Source organism: Copadichromis virginalis, linkage group LG7 (assembly GCF_057382275.1).
Source record: "Copadichromis virginalis isolate Kocher_CV1m ecotype Utaka linkage group LG7, C_Virginalis_male_GT1.1, whole genome shotgun sequence".
NCBI lineage: Eukaryota > Metazoa > Chordata > Actinopteri > Cichliformes > Cichlidae > Copadichromis > Copadichromis virginalis.
In genome coordinates this window covers 65,795,371-65,813,152 of record NC_140624.1, presented here as the reverse complement: position 1 = coordinate 65,813,152, position 17,782 = coordinate 65,795,371, and the positions used below count along the sequence as shown (strand labels likewise).

The 17,782-nt window shown below is 41.8% G+C and overlaps 3 protein-coding genes across 3 annotated transcripts; 1 reads left to right on the top strand and 2 right to left on the bottom strand.

The window, feature by feature from the left end:
• Positions 1-227: 227 nt before the first annotated feature.
• Positions 228-1,960, bottom strand: LOC146706603 (monocyte chemotactic protein 1B-like). The gene is made up of 3 exons (XM_085464810.1): positions 1,783-1,960; positions 1,000-1,117; positions 228-910 (listed from the first exon to the last, which is right to left on the bottom strand). Exons 1-3 carry the CDS (start codon positions 1,847-1,849, stop codon positions 796-798), a joined length of 300 nt encoding a protein of 99 aa, XP_085320936.1. The 5' UTR covers positions 1,850-1,960; the 3' UTR covers positions 228-795.
• Positions 1,961-8,192: 6,232 nt separating this feature from the next.
• Positions 8,193-9,921, bottom strand: LOC146706602 (monocyte chemotactic protein 1B-like). The gene is made up of 3 exons (XM_085464809.1): positions 9,749-9,921; positions 8,965-9,082; positions 8,193-8,875 (listed from the first exon to the last, which is right to left on the bottom strand). Exons 1-3 carry the CDS (start codon positions 9,813-9,815, stop codon positions 8,761-8,763), a joined length of 300 nt encoding a protein of 99 aa, XP_085320935.1. The 5' UTR covers positions 9,816-9,921; the 3' UTR covers positions 8,193-8,760.
• Positions 9,922-15,236: 5,315 nt separating this feature from the next.
• LOC146706601 (monocyte chemotactic protein 1B-like) lies at positions 15,237-17,114 on the top strand. Its single transcript, XM_085464808.1, has 3 exons — positions 15,237-15,407; positions 16,073-16,190; positions 16,280-17,114. The coding sequence occupies exons 1-3, from the start codon at positions 15,341-15,343 to the stop codon at positions 16,392-16,394; spliced, it is 300 nt and encodes a 99-aa protein (XP_085320934.1). The 5' UTR covers positions 15,237-15,340; the 3' UTR covers positions 16,395-17,114.
• Positions 17,115-17,782: the final 668 nt, after the last annotated feature.

Here is a 17,782-nt window from a genome sequence, read left to right as displayed (position 1 = left end):
ATAAAGTCCGGACTTAGCAAGAACGCGAGAACGGACTTGTGTAATTGAGAATTGAAAAAGGGCATCGGAATCACAAGCAAACAAGGATTTGGTTAAATGTTATTTCTCTTTATTTTGAACAAGTGAAGGTTGAACTCTACACCTGCAAAGGACATCAGTAGTTGTTTCATTGTCTGTTTATGTGACACGAGCTGTTACACTCTGGAAGAAGACTCACAATGACAAAGTTTCACTGATCCTTTATCCTTTATTTTAAAGTGAAGTTTTCAGCACAATCATAAAAACACAAATACTTAAGTTTTACATCAAAACCAAGCGAACTGTCCACAGTGCAGGAACAGTGCTGCAGCCCATAGCTTATACTCTGCTGTTTACTGATGACACCATGTGGAGGTGGGAGGCACTGCTCTTTCACAAAGAACAGCTTCTCAAGTCATTTCAGATTACACTCCAAAGTATCACAGTGCTTACGGTCAGACTTTCAGTGTTGTATTAAGCAAAAACACTCGTTATTCAGTATAATAAGATAAATAATCAAAGTCAGAAATGTAAAAATATTAAATATCAGTATTAAAAGAACGACAGAATAAACAAACAAAGAAATGTTTGGATTGCAGGAAATTATTCCTATTTGCAAATGAATCTCATAATTATGTCTTTAAGTATAAGAATATCTGATACAGATTCAGCATGTAGACAGAAGAGCTGCTGTTTGGTTATACAAACTTCCAGCATTTAAACATATAAACTGTCCAGCTTTTGTCCATGAAGGCTCTTCCAAAGTAGTTTCCATGGTTACAGGTTGGATGTCTGTCCTGGGACGGCTTTGGCATCCAGGTAGCTGATGAGCTGCTTCACCCAGGGGGCTGAAGGTCTGACACACAGCTGTCGGCCTGCCACTGTGTTCAGCCTGAAGGTTCACAGAAAGAGGAGAGTCAGAGGATGGAGGGGCAGGTTTGGTGATGGTGGTGATGTGTGTTTGTGAGGTTGTGTACTTACAGGATGGCGGACTTGGAGCAGCGCTGGCTGGTCTTGGCGTAGCTGACCACTCTTCCTTTAGGCACTTCCTGGTCATTGAAGCGGAAGCAGCACTTTTTTGGGCCAGTACCGCGCATACCTGCAAACAAACAGGAACAAGTTAACAACTGAGCCACTGACACAGCACCACATCATCTGCTTCCTGGTTTTTGTTCCGATTCAGTTTCCTGCTGGCTGGTGTGAGGTCACATCTGATACTGTATGTTTAGTTGATGACACTGTGCAACTGCTCATTTGTTCCCCTGAGTTATGAAGTGGTCAGATTTGTCATGTGACCTGTCCTCTGTTTACTGTATCTATGAAGTAATATGTTAATATTAAGTTTAATGCTGCATTAACATTAATTATTTTCATATTGCACATTAGAATGGACTCTTTATCTTAGACAAACTACTGAATGCTACAGCTTTAATGGTTCATGACTTTAGCTTCAGAAATAGAATTTCTTTCTAGTAACTCCTATGAATGAAAAAGATTGAAGAAAAGTTTCATACATTGTTTATCAAAAATAAAATCAATAGCTTGCTATTAATGGTCTATTAGTTTGTAAATAAAACAGCCAAGAATTATTGTTGCTTTGTAATAAAATTAATGATTTGAGTGATTTGTTTTTGGTTTTCTCAATTAAAAATTAAAAAAACATTTTTTATTGTTACGTATAAACGCTGAATATCATATTAATATTAATTTCAAATTGTTATTCATCACACAGTGTAAAGGTCAGATCATTAAAACGAGCCTTACCCTCAGTCAGAGCGATGACAGCCAGCATGAGCACAACCACAGACAGAGCGAGACGAGGAGCGGCCATCCTGAAGTTTGTTTGTTGGCTTCGTGTTGCAACAGTGGATTAAAGTCTCAGCTGAGCTCTGTCGGCTTGTTCTCTGTGCTGTGTCACTGCTGTCCACCTGCTTCACATTTATACAGTTGGAAGAAGAAGCGGGGCAGACCCTGTTGTGCATCTTGGAAAGTTTGTGACGAGTCGAGTTTCACTAAAATGAGGAACTGTTTAATTTCTCTTTTTAGTATGCCTCTCTATCACACTGACACTGCAGACCTTTCATTGCTGATGCAGTGTGAAACAGTTCAATGTTTATAAAAAGGACACATATCAGTATTCAGACATGTATTTGTTCAACCCCGTGGAGTTTCCCCTATATATATGGATTAATATGGACTTAGCTGCCTGCTGCGTCCTCTTTATGCTAAGAGCAGTCCCACCTTTCAGCCACTCTGCACATTTCGAGCTTTCTTAGGGTAAACTTTTATTCTGAGTCGATTCCCGTGTCTGAGTCCAGCTGTTGTGAAACTGTAACAGCAACATAAGTGATACTTGTTTTACAGTATTGGAGCGCTCTCATAGGGCAACTTTATATGAAGAAGAGCAGAAACAAATGTTCCTCAGATTTCAACCTTTTTCTCTCGATGTGGCTGAAACACAGTCTGGTGAACATCCAGACAATCAGTTAATAGAAGAAGATGAAATGGGTTGAAGATGGACTTCAGGAGATTTCAGGAGTGAAAAGTCCTGAAATCACTCATTTGCTCATAGCAGGTCATGTGACTGTGGGGGTTTCTGTGTTTACCTTGTATTATTGTAGGGTCTTTATCTTATAAAATAAAGCGCTTCGAAACAACTGTTGTTGTGATTTGGCGCTATTTAAATAAAGTTGTATTTAACTGCTTTAAACCTGCATTTCTTCTAATGACCAACAGGTGGAGCCACTCCTGTGGTTTCAGAAAGAAGTCTGCTATAAACGTCACTGTAGCTGCTTTCTTGTGTGACCTCAGTAAAAAGTTTCCTGGTGGTTTGATGGTCTCAGCTGATATTTTCAAGTCCTCCGAAATATCACATAATGTTCATTTTGTACGTTGTGGTTCCCACTAGTGTAACAAGGATCATAAAGTCAGGTGTGTTTTAGGGTGGGCTTAGCTTGTGTGGTTGATAAATGCTGAAAACTGACAAAAGTCTCAGCTTCATGCTTCACACATGCAGAACTATCACTGGGTGATGTCTGGGTGGCTGTGCCCACCTGGTGTATTTGTTTAATATACAGTCTGTGGATAAACTAGTACTAAAAACTGTCTGTGCTGAATTTTTAACATGTACAGAAAAGCAGCAGGGACAATGTGCATCACCCTCACAATGTTGTGTAACAGGTGACATTTGTCATGCACATCTGCACGCAGGCTAACTCCATCCATCACCTCTCTCTCTCTCTCTCTTCTTTTCACCGTCACCACTGAAAACAAGAAGAGGCTCAGAGTTGATCCATGATGTAATCCCGCCTCCACCCTCAACCGGTCCGTCCCTCCTACCACACACCTCACCACTCTCTTGCTTTCGTCATACATGTCCTGCTCCACCCTCACATACTTCTCTGCCACTGCAGACTTCCTCACACAGCACCACAGTTCATCTCTTGGCATTCAGTCATATGGTTTGTCTAGATTCACAAAGACACAGTGCAACTCCTTCTCTGTCCTTCTCATCTCCTGTACTACTGACTACTTTCTTCATGTCTCTACCTCATCACTTACTGGTGAGTCTATTATTAGAAACCTTAAGTTAGAGACTTTGTGAGCTCAATCGATTGTATTCCACATGAGTATCCAGCGTGTGGACAGGAAGCAGAGATGCAGTTGTAGATGGCTCTGCAACTTCTCTCCTTCTGTCATCCTCCAACAACCCTCCCGCTCCACCACAACCACCCACACATGCAGGGCCTTGGAGTAGGGGTATGTCACCAGGGTGCAGAGGAGGCTACCCCCCCCCCCCCCCCCCCCTCTGTCCCCTTCTGGCTGCCTCTGCCTCAATTTTATCCCACAACTTAGACATTCACATTACTCACACTCTCATTACACATACCTATAGGATCTTGGGGGTGGGCACGATACACGGAGTCCAAATTACCATCAGGGTGTACACCTCACCCCTGGCATCGTTGCCCACCTCTCAATTTTGAATACACGTAGACATTGAGGGCTAGCAGGAGGGACTATGTGCTTACCTGCTGCTCTCTGGCAGGTAGCTCCATGCCCTCCTGGGTTTTAAATGCACCTTAGAACACACATGCATCAACATTACAATGAGCGGGTGGAGGGAGGTTTGGAGTCTTCTCTCACCCCCGTTCTCTGCGGCCTGCTGGAGCGGGGGGGCTAGGAGGAGTTGGCCGTCCGACTGCGGTCTGGAGTGTGGGGCCTCCCTGCTGCTGCGGAGTCGGGGCGGTCTGCTTCTCCCCACCGCAGGGAAAAGGGTAACACCACCTGGGTCTGGGTGCAGTTCCCCCCTCCAGGGGCAAGGGTACCTAGACCCGGTTTGTAGAGTACGCTTGGGGAGTGTGATCGTGTGTACAACGTCTCTTTATATCTGTCTCCACGTTGGTTGAGTGTGGAGTGAGTGCATATGAGAGCATGAGGGTGGGAATGGATGTTTGTATCTGTGTGTGCCTGTATGTCTGTGTCTATATGTCAGGTTGGGTATCAGACGCCACCTCTCTGGGGACATCTCAGGCCCTCCAAGGTTTGGAGGCCTATCTCCACCCACCACCACTTCCCCTGCCAGTGGCGGACTCCCTCAGACATCGGTGCGTTGGTGGTTCTTTGTGTCCGGGGATGGGCGTCCAGGTACACACCGGCTCACTCCTTGGCGGCCGCTTATCGGGGCCTGGAGCCTGGGGCTCGCTCGGGCCACTTCAGAGGTGGGGTGCCCCCGGCCTCTCGGCCTGGGGCTCGGTCACTCAGGCACGGCTGGCTGCCGGCGGAGCTCACGGGCGCGTCACTGCAACTCCCCCTGGCTTCTGCTCCGCGGCTGCTGAGTGAGCCCTCATCTGGGACTCTCCTCAGCTCTTACTGGGACAGTGGCGCGGCTGCCCCTTTGTTGGTCTTCCTTGGTCTCTTGTGTTCTGGGGGCCTCTGGATGTCTGGAGTTTTGATCTCCTCCATACCTGCTTCATACCCTGGAGGACGGGGCTGTGGCTCCCCACACTCCCTAGCAGATCGTTACATGGAGAAACCTTTGGAATGCAAGCATGCTGATCCACACAGGTGTACACACGGGTATTCACAGACGCGGACTACAGCTTTCTTGGCTGCTGCCTCAAAGCACATTGTGCGCTGTCTATCTTGCGTGCTGCACAATATCGTTTATTACTTAGTATCTACTGATATTTACTGCTAGCTAGTTTATTGTGATGGTGCCGTTTTTTTTATTATGTTGCTCTTTGTTGTTTGCTTTCTCTTCTGTTTTTTTTCTCCATACAGGTGACCCAGGTGTTTTGTTTTTTTTTTTTTCTTTCTTCCCCCCCTTCTCGCCGTCTCTTCTCCCCTTTGGTTTTCTTTCTCTCCCTCTCTTTCTTTCATTCTTTCTCCCTGTCCTATCCCCCAGTCATGTCTGTCCCGTTTGTAGGAACTGAAAATAAAATAAATTCATAATTATAATAAAGCTCAATCAAATGGACCAATATGGCAAGGCCATGATGATCCACTTGGTAAAATAAATCCGCTTGGCATCTTTCTTGGCCTTAAGACAACAATTCTGATGGCTAAAGATCCAAACGGAACACAAAAAAAAAAAAAAAAAAAAACCAACCCATCCCCATAAAGTCTGTGTCTGCTCTCAGTCCACCTAATTATAGACCCAGTTTTAACCTTCCTCTTATTTCACAAAATCTGAAGAAATGTCCCAAAAGTTTTAAAAGGATGCTGGAAAAGAGATTTTTAACAGGATTATTCATGATGAAGACATGCAGCATTAACCATTTTGCTATTATCGGCAGCGTAAAAGCTTTTTGTGGCTAAAACCACCTGCTTGAGTCGTCCAAGGACCTGCTTGGAACACTTATCACCAATCCATCAAAATGAGATCTAATCAGATGATGTCTTAGAGCACAGCAAAATCATGTTAATAATTTGGTTCATTTCCTCCACATTACAAAGGTAAGTTAAAGGATAAATGTCCTACAGGCCTTTCTGGATGGCATAGGGACAGTGAATGAGTCCAGGCTAGGCTGGACCTCTGATGGTGTTCTTGGCTTTTAAGGCTCCACCTGAGATTGATTGCACACAGTTTGGCCACCAGCTGTTTTTATGATGTGCTGGAGAGCTCTCCTGTTCAGAGACATGCAACTAATGTACCATGCTGTGATGCAGTATGATGACAGATGCTGTGGTGGACCTCTGAAAACTGACCAGCACACAGACCTGTGGTGATTAGTAGAAACGTAGCTTTTCAATTTCAATTTCATTTATTTATACAGCGCCAATTAACAACAACAGTCCCCTCAAGGTGCTTTATATTGTAAGGCAGACTCTACAATAATAGATACAGAGAAAAAATTAACAAACGTATGACCCCTATGAGCAAGCACTTTGGCGACAGTGGGAAGGAAAAACTCCCTTTTAACAGGAAGAAACCTCCGGCAGAACCAGGCTCAGGGAGGGGCGGGGCCATCTGCTGCGACCGGTTGGGGTGAGAGAAGGAAGACAGGATAAAAGACATGCTGTGGAAGAGAGACAGAGGTTAATAACAAGTATGATTCAATGCAGAGAGGTCTGTTAACACATAATGACTGAGCAAGGTGACTGAAGAAGAAATACTCAGTGCATCATGGGAATCTCCCAGCAACCTACACCTGTTGCAGCATAACTAAGGGAGGATTCTGTCATGCTCCTGGTTTGGTGACCCAGCGTTTTGTGTTTCCTTTTGGTATCATCTTATGTTTTGTGGTAATTCTTATTTTGTATTTGGGCTTAGGGTTTGGTTCTTGTGTTTAGTGCTTTAGTGTTCTCCCTTCTGTGCTTTGTTCGTGTCCCTGAGTTTGTCTTTGTGAATTTCTGTTTTACTTTGAAGGTCTGGGTCTCTTATCACTGTGTCAGTTTGTGTCTTCCTGTCATCCTGTGAATTAGGATCAGCTGTGCTCCACTCCTGTGTGTCATTACCTGATTACCTTGTTTGTATTTATAGTGTATGCCTGCTTGTGTTCCTCGTCGGTTCGTCTGTGTTATTCTGCGTCTCTCTGCTCCACATTCTTCTCTCCATTTCCAGCTCTCCATCCCCTGCCTACTGCCTTGTGTCTTTCCCTGCGTGTGACTTTGTCAGTTATGGTTTTGTGTTTTGTTATTATGAGTTTTCCCCAGTTTAGGTTTATGTTCAGTTCTGCCCTCACCTTTCTTATTGTGCACTGTAAATAAACCCACTCGCACCTCCGCCACTGTCTGCAACATGGGTCCTCATTCACTCCATCACACAACTGCTGCCCCAGCCGTGACAGATTCAGGGTCACCTGGTCCAGACCTGACTATATGCTTTAGAAAAAAGGAAAGTTTTAAGCCTAATCTTAAAAGTAGAGATAGTGTCTGTCTCCTGAATCCAAACTGGAAGCTGGTTCCACAGAAGAGGGGCCTGAAAACTGAAGGCTCTGCCTCCCATTCTACTTTTAAATACTCTAGGAACAACAAGTAAGCCTGCAGTGCGAGAGCGAAGTGCTCTAATAGGGTGATATGGTACTACAAGGTCATTGAGATAAGATGGGGCCTGATTATTTAAGACCTTGTAAGTGAGGAGCAGGATTTTGAATTCTGGTTGTAACAGGGAGCCAATGAAGGGAAGCCAAAACAGGAGAAATCTGCTCTCTCTTTCTAGTCCCTGTCAGGACTCTTGCTGCAGCATTTTGGATTAACTGAAGGTTTTTCAGGGAGTTTTTAGGACTTCCTGATGATAATGAATTGCAGTAGTCCAGCCTGGAAGTAATAAATGCATGAAGTAGTTTTTCAGCATCACTCTGAGACAGGATATTTCTAATTTTAGAGATGTTTCAAAAATGGAAGAAAGCAGTCTTACATATTTGTTTAATTTGTGCATTGAAGGACATGTCCTGGTCAAAAATGACTCCAAGGTTCCTACAGTGTTACTGGAGGCCAAGGTTCTTGGCTTTGCTTTGTGTAATCTAACAAACAGCAACATGTTTAAAACTGAGTTTAAAAATTTTCTGAATCACAGGCAAGCAAGGATTTGCTTAAGTGTCATTTCCTGTTTGTTTTTTTTTAAAGTGAAGGTTGAACTCTACACCTGCAAAGGACATCAGTAGTTGTTTCATTGTCTGTTTATGTGACACGAGCTGTTACACTCTGTAAGAAGACACACAATGACAAAGTTTCACTGATCCTTTATCCTTTATTTTAAAGTGAAGTTTTCAGCACAATCATAAAAACACAAATACTTAAGTTTTACATCAAAACCAAGCGAACTGTCCACAGTGCAGGAACAGTGCTGCAGCCCATAGCTTATACTCTGCTGTTTACTGATGACACCATGTGGAGGTGGGAGGCACTGCTCTTTCACAAAGAACAGCTTCTCAAGTCATTTCCGATTACACTCCAAAGTATCACAGTGCTTACGGTCAGACTTTCAGTGTTGTATTAAGCAAAAACACTCGTTATTCAGTATAATAAGATAAATAATCAAAGTCAGAAATGTAAAAATATTAAATATCAGTATTAAAAGAACGACAGAGTAAACAAACAAAGAAATGTTTGGATTGCAGGAAATTATTCCTATTTGCAAATGAATCTCATAATTATGTCTTTAAGTATAAGAATATCTGATACAGATTCAGCATGTAGACAGAAGAGCTGCTGTTTGGTTATACAAACTTCCAGCATTTAAACATATAAACTGTCCAGCTTTTGTCCATGAAGGCTCTTCCAAAGTAGTTTCCATGGTTACAGGTTGGATGTCTGTCCTGGGACGGCTTTGGCATCCAGGTAGCTGATGAGCTGCTTCACCCAGGGGGCCGAAGGTCTGACACACAGCTGTCGGCCTGCCACTGTGTTCAGCCTGAAGGTTCACAGAAAGAGGAGAGTCAGAGGATGGAGGGGCAGGTTTGGTGATGGTGGTGATGTGTGTTTGTGAGGTTGTGTACTTACAGGATGGCGGGCTTGGAGCAGCGCTGGCTGGTCTTGGCGTAGCTGACCACTCTTCCTTTAGGCACTTCCTGGTCATTGAAGCGGAAGCAGCACTTTTTTGGGCCAGCACCGCGCATACCTGCAAACAAACAGGAACAAGTTAACAACTGAGCCACTGACACAGCACCACATCATCTGCTTCCTGGTTTTTGTTCCGATTCAGTTTCCTGCTGGCTGGTGTGAGGTCACATCTGATACTGTATGTTTAGTTGACGACACTGTGCAACTGCTCATTTGTTCCCCTGAGTTATGAAGTGGTCAGATTTGTCATGTGACCTGTCCTCTGTTTACTGTATCTATGAAGTAATATGTTAATATTAAGTTTAATGCTGCATTAACATTAATTATTTTCATATTGCACATTAGAATGGACTCTTTATCTTAGACAAACTACTGAATGCTACAGCTTTAATGGTTCATGACTTTAGCTTCAGAAATAGAATTTCTTTCTAGTAACTCCTATGAATGAAAAAGATTGAAGAAAAGTTTCATACATTGTTTATCAAAAATAAAATCAATAGCTTGCTATTAATGGTCTATTAGTTTGTAAATAAAACAGCCAAGAATTATTGTTGCTTTGTAATAAAATTAATGATTTGAGTGATTTGTTTTTGGTTTTCTCAATTAAAAATAAAAAAAAACATTTTTATTGTTACGTATAAACGCTGAATATTAATATTAATATTAATTTCAAATTGTTATTCATCACACAGTGTAAAGGTCAGATCATTAAAACGAGCCTTACCCTCAGTCAGAGCGATGACAGCCAGCATGAGCACAACCACAGACAGAGCGAGACGAGGAGCGGCCATCCTGAAGTTTGTTTGTTGGCTTCGTGTTGCAACAGTGGATTAAAGTCTCAGCTGAGCTCTGTCGGCTTGTTCTCTGTGCTGTGTCACTGCTGTCCACCTGCTTCACATTTATACAGTTGGAAGAAGAAGCGGGGCAGACCCTGTTGTGCATCTTGGAAAGTTTGTGACGAGTCGAGTTTCACTAAAACAGGGAACTGTTCAGTTTCCCTTTTCACTACGCCTCTCTCAAATGGGACCTCTGGTCTGTCCAACTTCCTATGTGCTTTCTATTCTGACACCACAGACCTTTCATTGTTGATACAGTGTGAAACAGTTAAGTGTCTTTATATCAGACATATGAGTTTTCAGACAAAACAAAGGTGCCAAAGGTCAGTTTAATAAGTTGTACTTACTGCAGCTTCTCATGAATCCTCTCAATCTCCAAGATTGTGTTAAACAATCTGGTTAAAAAGTCCACTGCCCTCTCTTTAATCAGTCTCCATATCTCCACAGTAATGTCATCTGCACCAACCTCCTTTCCACTCTTCATTCTCTTCACAGCTGCCGGCATTTCCTTCTTACTGATCCTCTTTACCTTCTGAATAACTAACGGTTATTCATCTTTCTACTTCGCTCTACCTCATTTTCTTCTTTTTTCAGCCTCAAAGTACTCCTTCCTTCTTCTCAGCACCCCTCTTCACCTATCAGTACATTTCCATCTCTTTCCTTCATCACCCTAATCTGCTGCACATCCTTTCCAGATTGGCCTCTCTGCCTAGCCAGTCGATAGTCCTTCTTTCCTTCTCTAGTTATAAAAAGGGAAATAAAAATCAGTTTTTATTAATGAGTCAGTTTGTATCTTTCATAAAACAGTACTGGAGCTTGTAATTTTTTTCCGGCCCCCCGCACAGTCAGACAAGGAGTGCGTATTCTCCATAAATTGCTGTCTGTCTGTCCAGAAAGCGACTTTGGCTTCACAGAAAATTGTGAAACTTTCTAGGGAACCTCTGCTATTATTAGGAGAGACGTCATCCTGTAGATGGAGCAGCTCTTATTTTGAGAAAAATGAGTGCTTTTATTAAGCACCCCAAAACGTGACTATCCAGAGATGCAACCAGGAAGCAGAGCTGGAATCTTACACGCCTCTCTGCAGTGTCCCACCTCCTGTTATTCCCCCAACACCCCATCCACATATAGACTGTCTGCTCAGAATCCACCAAAAAATCCCAGCTAACTGTCAGTCCTCAACGCACAGGCAGAGGAGGAGGAGAGGCAGTAATCTTTCATTTTAGCCTATTAATCAACCAAAGACAGACAGACAGTTTTAATTCATTTGAAAGCCTGACTCTGACCTTTGTCCACCCTTCCTGAAAAACTCAAAAAAACATTTTTTGTTGTAATAATCTACCATCCCTCTAGCTCTTACTCAGAGTTACTCTCTGATTTCTCCGCATTTTACCCGTGTTACCACTCAGTTATGATCAAATAAATAGTGCAGGTTATTTTAATATCTGTGTAGATGTTGAAAACGACAATTTCAAAACCTCATTTAACTTTTTATTAGACTCAATTGGCTTTTCTTAAACTGGAAATGATCCCACACTCTGGATCATGTCCTCACATATGGCATAGAAACTGCACATTTAACAGTGTTTCCTGAAATCATTTTTGATAACACATAATTTAAAAACAATGGACTACACAGCAGTGTACAATCAATTGCATTACACTAGATGTCTGTATATTAGAAACATCTTGTCTCAGAATGATGCTGAAAAACGAATATGTATATATTTGTGATATGCTGACCGACAGGCTAGACAGATTTGGTAATAGTTTATAATACGTCCCATGCCTAAGGACGTAATTCTCCAAAAGTAATTCAAGGAAATCATTACACTGTAAGTCATTTTAAATAGTGTGCATTTTCATTGTAATTTTGCAGAAAACAAACAATATTTCCCCATCATTCAGTGTAAAACAGAAGCACAGCAATAATCATTTTGATGTGATACAACACCTTATAGCAGTGTTTCCGAACCTTTTGGAGCCACAGCAGATATTTCACATTAGAAAAATCACACAGCACACCACCAAACAAAAATGTCACAAAAAGCATTTTGATCATCAGTATAACTTTTTTGCTTTCTTCTCACCACTACTCGTGCTAGGGTCTTCATCTGGGCCGGAATTTCTCCAGAACCCAGGTCAGACTGACTACTTTTTTTCTTTTCAAATATTTATCTATTGCTATGAGGCATTGCGCTGTCTCTCTCGCAGCCTGACTATTATGTAATTTCTTTTTCGTCTTCTTCAGTTTTACTGGAAAAAGTTTTACTTTGCTACCAATTTAATTAGAGCACGTGGCTGTACTGCCCTCTAGTGGACGAGAATGTATTTTTTCTGCCCATTACACACGCTTAGAATTTTAAACTCAGTTTTAAACATGTTGCTGAGTTTGTTAAATGACACAAAGCAAAGCCAAGAACCTTGAAGTCATTTTTGATCAGGACATGTCCTTCAACGCACATATTAAACAAATATGTAAGACTGCTTTCTTCCATTTTTGAAACATCTCTAAAATTAGAAATATCCTGTCTCAGAGTGATGCTGAAAAACTAGTTCATACATTTATTACTTCCAGGCTGGACTAGTGTAATTCATTATCATCAGGAAGTCCTAAAAACTCCCTGAAAAACCTTCAGTTAATCCAAAATGCTGCAGCAAGAGTCCTGACAGGGACTAGAAAGAGAGAGCAGATTTCTCCTGTTTTGGCTTCCCTTCATTGGCTTCCTGTTACAACCAGAATTCAAAATCCTGCTCCTCACATACAAGGTCTTAAATAATCAGGCCCCATCTTATCTCAATGACCTTGTAGTACCATATCACCCTATTAGAGCACTTCACTCTCACACGGCAGGCCTACTTGTTGTTCCTAGAGTATTTAAAAGTAGAATGGGAGGCAGAGCCTTCAGTTTTCAGGCCCCTCTTCTGTGGAACCAGCTTCCAGTTTGGATTCAGGAGACAGACACTATCTCTACTTTTAAGATTAGGTTTGAAAGGGGGTTTTTCCTTCCCACTGTCGCCAAAGTGCTTGCTCATAGGGGGTCATACGTTTGTTAATTTTTTCTCTGTATCTATTATTGTAGAGTCTACCTTACAATATAAAGCACCTTGAGGGGACTGTTGTTGTTAATTGGCGCTGTATAAATAAATGAAATTAAAATTGAAAAGCTACGTTTCTACTAATCACCACAGGTCTGTGTGCTGGTCAGTTTTCAGAGGTCCACCACAGCATCTGTCATCATACTGCATCACAGCATGGTACATTAGTTGCATGTCTCTGAACAGGAGAGCTCTCCAGCACATCATAAAAACAGCTGGTGGCCAAACTGTGTGCAATCAATCTCAGGTGGAGCCTTAAAAGCCAAGAACACCATCAGAGGTCCAGCCTAGCCTGGACTCATTCACTGTCCCTATGCCATCCAGAAAGGCCTGTAGGACATTTATCCTTTAACTTAGCTTTGTAATGTGGAGGAAATGAACCAAATTATTAACATGATTTTGCTGTGCTCTAAGACATCATCTGATTAGATCTCATTTTGATGGATTTCTTCAGATTTTGTGAAATAAGAGGAAAAGAGAAGTTGCAGAGCCATCTACAACTGCATCTCTGCTTCCTGTCCAAACGCTGGATACTCATGTGGAATACAATCGATTGAGCTCACAAAGTCTCTAACTTAAGTTTTCTAATAATAGACTCACCAGTAAGTGATGAGGTAGAGACATGAAGAAAGTAGTCAGTAGTACAGGAGATGAGAAGGACAGAGAAGGAGTTGCACTGTGTCTTTGTGAATCTAGACAAACCATATGACTGAATGCCAAGAGATGAACTGTGTTGCTGTGTGAGGAAGTCTGCAGTGGCAGAGAAGTATGTGAGGGTGGAGCAGGACATGTATGACGAAAGCAAGAGAGTGGTGAGGTGTGTGGTAGGAGGGACGGACCGGTTGAGGGTGGAGGCGGGATTACATCATGGATCAACTCTGAGCCTCTTCTTGTTTTCAGTGGTGACGGTGAAAAGAAGAGAGAGAGAGAGAGAGGTGATGGATGGAGTTAGCCTGCGTGCAGATGTGCATGACAAATGTCACCTGTTACACAACATTGTGAGGGTGATGCACATTGTCCCTGCTGCTTTTCTACACATCTTAAAAATTCAGCACAGACAGTTTTTAGTACTAGTTTATCCACAGACTGTATATTAAACAAATACACCAGGTGGGCACAGCCACCCAGACATCACCCAGTGATAGTTCTGCATGTGTGAAGCATGAAGCTGAGACTTTTGTCAGTTTTCAGCATTTATCAACCACACAAGCTAAGCCCACCCTAAAACACACCTGACTTTATGATCCTTGTTACACTAGTGGGAACCACAACGTACAAAATGAACATTATGTGATATTTCGGAGGACTTGAAAATATCAGCTGAGACCATCAAACCACCAGGAAACTTTTTACTGAGGTCACACAAGAAAGCAGCTACAGTGACGTTTATAGCAGACTTCTTTCTGAAACCACAGGAGTGGCTCCACCTGTTGGTCATTAGAAGAAATGCAGGTTTAAAGCAGTTAAATACAACTTTATTTAAATAGCGCCAAATCACAACAACAGTTGCTTTGAAGCGCTTTATTTTATAAGATAAAGACCCTACAATAATACAAGGTAAACATAGAACCCCCACAGTCACATGACCTGCTATGAGCAAATGCTTTGGTGATTTCAGGACTTTTCACTCCAGAAATCTCCTGAAGTCCATCTTCAACCCATTTCATCTTCTTCTATTAACTGATTGTCTGGATGTTCACCAGACTGTGTTTCAGCCACATCGAGAGAAAAAGGTTGAAATCTGAGGAACATTTGTTTCTGCTCTTCTTCATATAAAGTTGCCCTATGAGAGCGCTCCAATACTGTAAAACAAGTATCACTTATGTTGCTGTTACAGTTTCACAACAGCTGGACTCAGACACGGGAATCGACTCAGAATAAAAGTTTACCCTAAGAAAGCTCGAAATGTGCAGAGTGGCTGAAAGGTGGGACTGCTCTTAGCATAAAGAGGACGCAGCAGGCAGCTAAGTCCATATTAATCCATATATAGGGGAAACTCCACAGGGTTGAACAAATACATGTCTGAATACTGATATGTCTTATATAGACACTTAACTGTTTCACACTGCATCAGCAATGAAAGGTCTGTGGTGTCAGAATAGAAAGCACATAGGAAGTTGGACAGACCAGAGAGATCTACTTTGGTCCCATTTGAGAGAGGCGTAGTGAAAAGGGAAACTGAACAGTTCCCTGTTTTAGTGAAACTCGACTCGTCACAAATTTTTCCAAGATGCACAACAGGGTCTGCCCCGCTTCTTCTTCCAACTGTATAAATGTGAAGCAGGTGGACAGCAGTGACACAGCACAGAGAACAAGCCGACAGAGCTCAGCTGAGACTTTAATCCACTGTTGCAACACGAAGCCAACAAACAAACTTCAGGATGGCCGCTCCTCGTCTCGCTCTGTCTGTGGTTGTGCTCATGCTGGCTGTCATCGCTCTGACTGAGGGTAAGGCTCGTTTTAATGATCTGACCTTTACACTGTGTGATGAATAACAATTTGAAATTAATATTAATATGATATTCAGCGTTTATACGTAACAATAAAAATGTTTTTTTTTATTTTTAATTGAGAAAACCAAAAACAAATCACTCAAATCATTAATTTTATTACAAAGCAACAATAATTCTTGGCTGTTTTATTTACAAACTAATAGACCATTAATAGCAAGCTATTGATTTTATTTTTGATAAACAATGTATGAAACTTTTCTTCAATCTTTTTCATTCATAGGAGTTACTAGAAAGAAATTCTATTTCTGAAGCTAAAGTCATGAACCATTAAAGCTGTAGCATTCAGTAGTTTGTCTAAGATAAAGAGTCCATTCTAATGTGCAATATGAAAATAATTAATGTTAATGCAGCATTAAACTTAATATTAACATATTACTTCATAGATACAGTAAACAGAGGACAGGTCACATGACAAATCTGACCACTTCATAACTCAGGGGAACAAATGAGCAGTTGCACAGTGTCGTCAACTAAACATACAGTATCAGATGTGACCTCACACCAGCCAGCAGGAAACTGAATCGGAACAAAAACCAGGAAGCAGATGATGTGGTGCTGTGTCAGTGGCTCAGTTGTTAACTTGTTCCTGTTTGTTTGCAGGTATGCGCGGTGCTGGCCCAAAAAAGTGCTGCTTCCGCTTCAATGACCAGGAAGTGCCTAAAGGAAGAGTGGTCAGCTACGTCAAGACCAGCCAGCGCTGCTCCAAGCCCGCCATCCTGTAAGTACACAACCTCACAAACACACATCACCACCATCACCAAACCTGCCCCTCCATCCTCTGACTCTCCTCTTTCTGTGAACCTTCAGGCTGAACACAGTGGCAGGCCGACAGCTGTGTGTCAGACCTTCAGCCCCCTGGGTGAAGCAGCTCATCAGCTACCTGGATGCCAAAGCCGTCTCAGGACAGACATCCAACCTGTAACCATGGAAACTACTTTGGAAGAGCCTTCATGGACAAAAGCTGGACAGTTTATATGTTTAAATGCTGGAAGTTTGTATAACCAAACAGCAGCTCTTCTGTCTACATGCTGAATCTGTATCAGATATTCTTATACTTAAAGACATAATTATGAGATTCATTTGCAAATAGGAATAATTTCCTGCAATCCAAACATTTCTTTGTTTGTTTATTCTGTCGTTCTTTTAATACTGATATTTAATATTTTTACATTTCTGACTTTGATTATTTATCTTATTATACTGAATAACGAGTGTTTTTGCTTAATACAACACTGAAAGTCTGACCGTAAGCACTGTGATACTTTGGAGTGTAATCTGAAATGACTTGAGAAGCTGTTCTTTGTGAAAGAGCAGTGCCTCCCACCTCCACATGGTGTCATCAGTAAACAGCAGAGTATAAGCTATGGGCTGCAGCACTGTTCCTGCACTGTGGACAGTTCGCTTGGTTTTGATGTAAAACTTAAGTATTTGTGTTTTTATGATTGTGCTGATAACTTCACTTCAAAATAAAGGATAAAGGATCAGTGAAACTTTGTCATTGTGAGTCTTCTTCCAGACTGGAACTGTATACATCTCCAGTATCCCTATGGGCAGTTTGGTTAGTGTTTGTAAACACTTTGTTTTTTGCATGCTACTACTAAGTTGAGTCCTAAATTAAAATTAAAGAATAAATGAAAGTTTGTCTTTGCAGTTTTTTTTATTTTTTTTTTCTCATAAAGTAACAATTTGTGCCACTTAAATAAACGGTAAAGAAACTGCTGGTTTTCCAAAGGAACACCAGAGAGCCCAGCTAAACAGATCACATCCTGTGATGTGCAGATTGGTTGCTATATTAAGTTAGCATCAGTTCAAAGCTCTTGGTCATGCTCGTGCTTTGCTGCTTAGTTAGAGCTGGGTCATGATGCCAGCACTCCTGTAAATTTACAGTGTACAGAATTAAAAACTTCAATACCGATCACTTCCTGAATAACAATATTCTTTGCAAGGAGCAAGTGTTCCTTGAAAGAGTAGTTGTCAAACAGCTAACAGATCATCTGCAGAGGAATGGCTTATTTGAAGAGTTTCAGTCAGGTTTCAGAGCTCACCACAGCACAGAAACAGTTTTAGTGAAGGTTACAAATGATCTTCTTATGGCCTCTGACAGTGGACTCATCTCTGTGCTTGTCCTGTTAGACCTTAGTGCAGCATTCAATACTGTTGAACATAATATTCTATTAGCACGATTAGAGCACGTTGTGGGTATCTCAGGTACTGTGCTGCAGTGGTTTGTATCATATCTAATTAATAGACTCCAATTTGTGCATGTAAATGGAGAGTCCTCTTCACACACTACGGTCAGTTATGGAGTTC

Excerpts from the sequence above, each read along its gene's own strand:
- LOC146706601 (XM_085464808.1), top strand. The coding sequence starts at position 15,341 with ATGGCCGCTCCTCGTCTCGCTCTGTCTGTGGTTGTGCTCATGCTGGCT. Across the intron at positions 15,408-16,072 it reads TGTCATCGCTCTGACTGAGG|GTATGCGCGGTGCTGGCCCA; the intron begins GTAAGGCTCGTT and ends GTTTGTTTGCAG. Across the intron at positions 16,191-16,279 it reads TGCTCCAAGCCCGCCATCCT|GCTGAACACAGTGGCAGGCC; the intron begins GTAAGTACACAA and ends GTGAACCTTCAG.
- LOC146706602 (XM_085464809.1), bottom strand. The coding sequence starts at position 9,815 with ATGGCCGCTCCTCGTCTCGCTCTGTCTGTGGTTGTGCTCATGCTGGCT. Across the intron at positions 9,083-9,748 it reads TGTCATCGCTCTGACTGAGG|GTATGCGCGGTGCTGGCCCA; the intron begins GTAAGGCTCGTT and ends GTTTGTTTGCAG. Across the intron at positions 8,876-8,964 it reads TGCTCCAAGCCCGCCATCCT|GCTGAACACAGTGGCAGGCC; the intron begins GTAAGTACACAA and ends GTGAACCTTCAG.
- LOC146706603 (XM_085464810.1), bottom strand. The coding sequence starts at position 1,849 with ATGGCCGCTCCTCGTCTCGCTCTGTCTGTGGTTGTGCTCATGCTGGCT. Across the intron at positions 1,118-1,782 it reads TGTCATCGCTCTGACTGAGG|GTATGCGCGGTACTGGCCCA; the intron begins GTAAGGCTCGTT and ends GTTTGTTTGCAG. Across the intron at positions 911-999 it reads TGCTCCAAGTCCGCCATCCT|GCTGAACACAGTGGCAGGCC; the intron begins GTAAGTACACAA and ends GTGAACCTTCAG.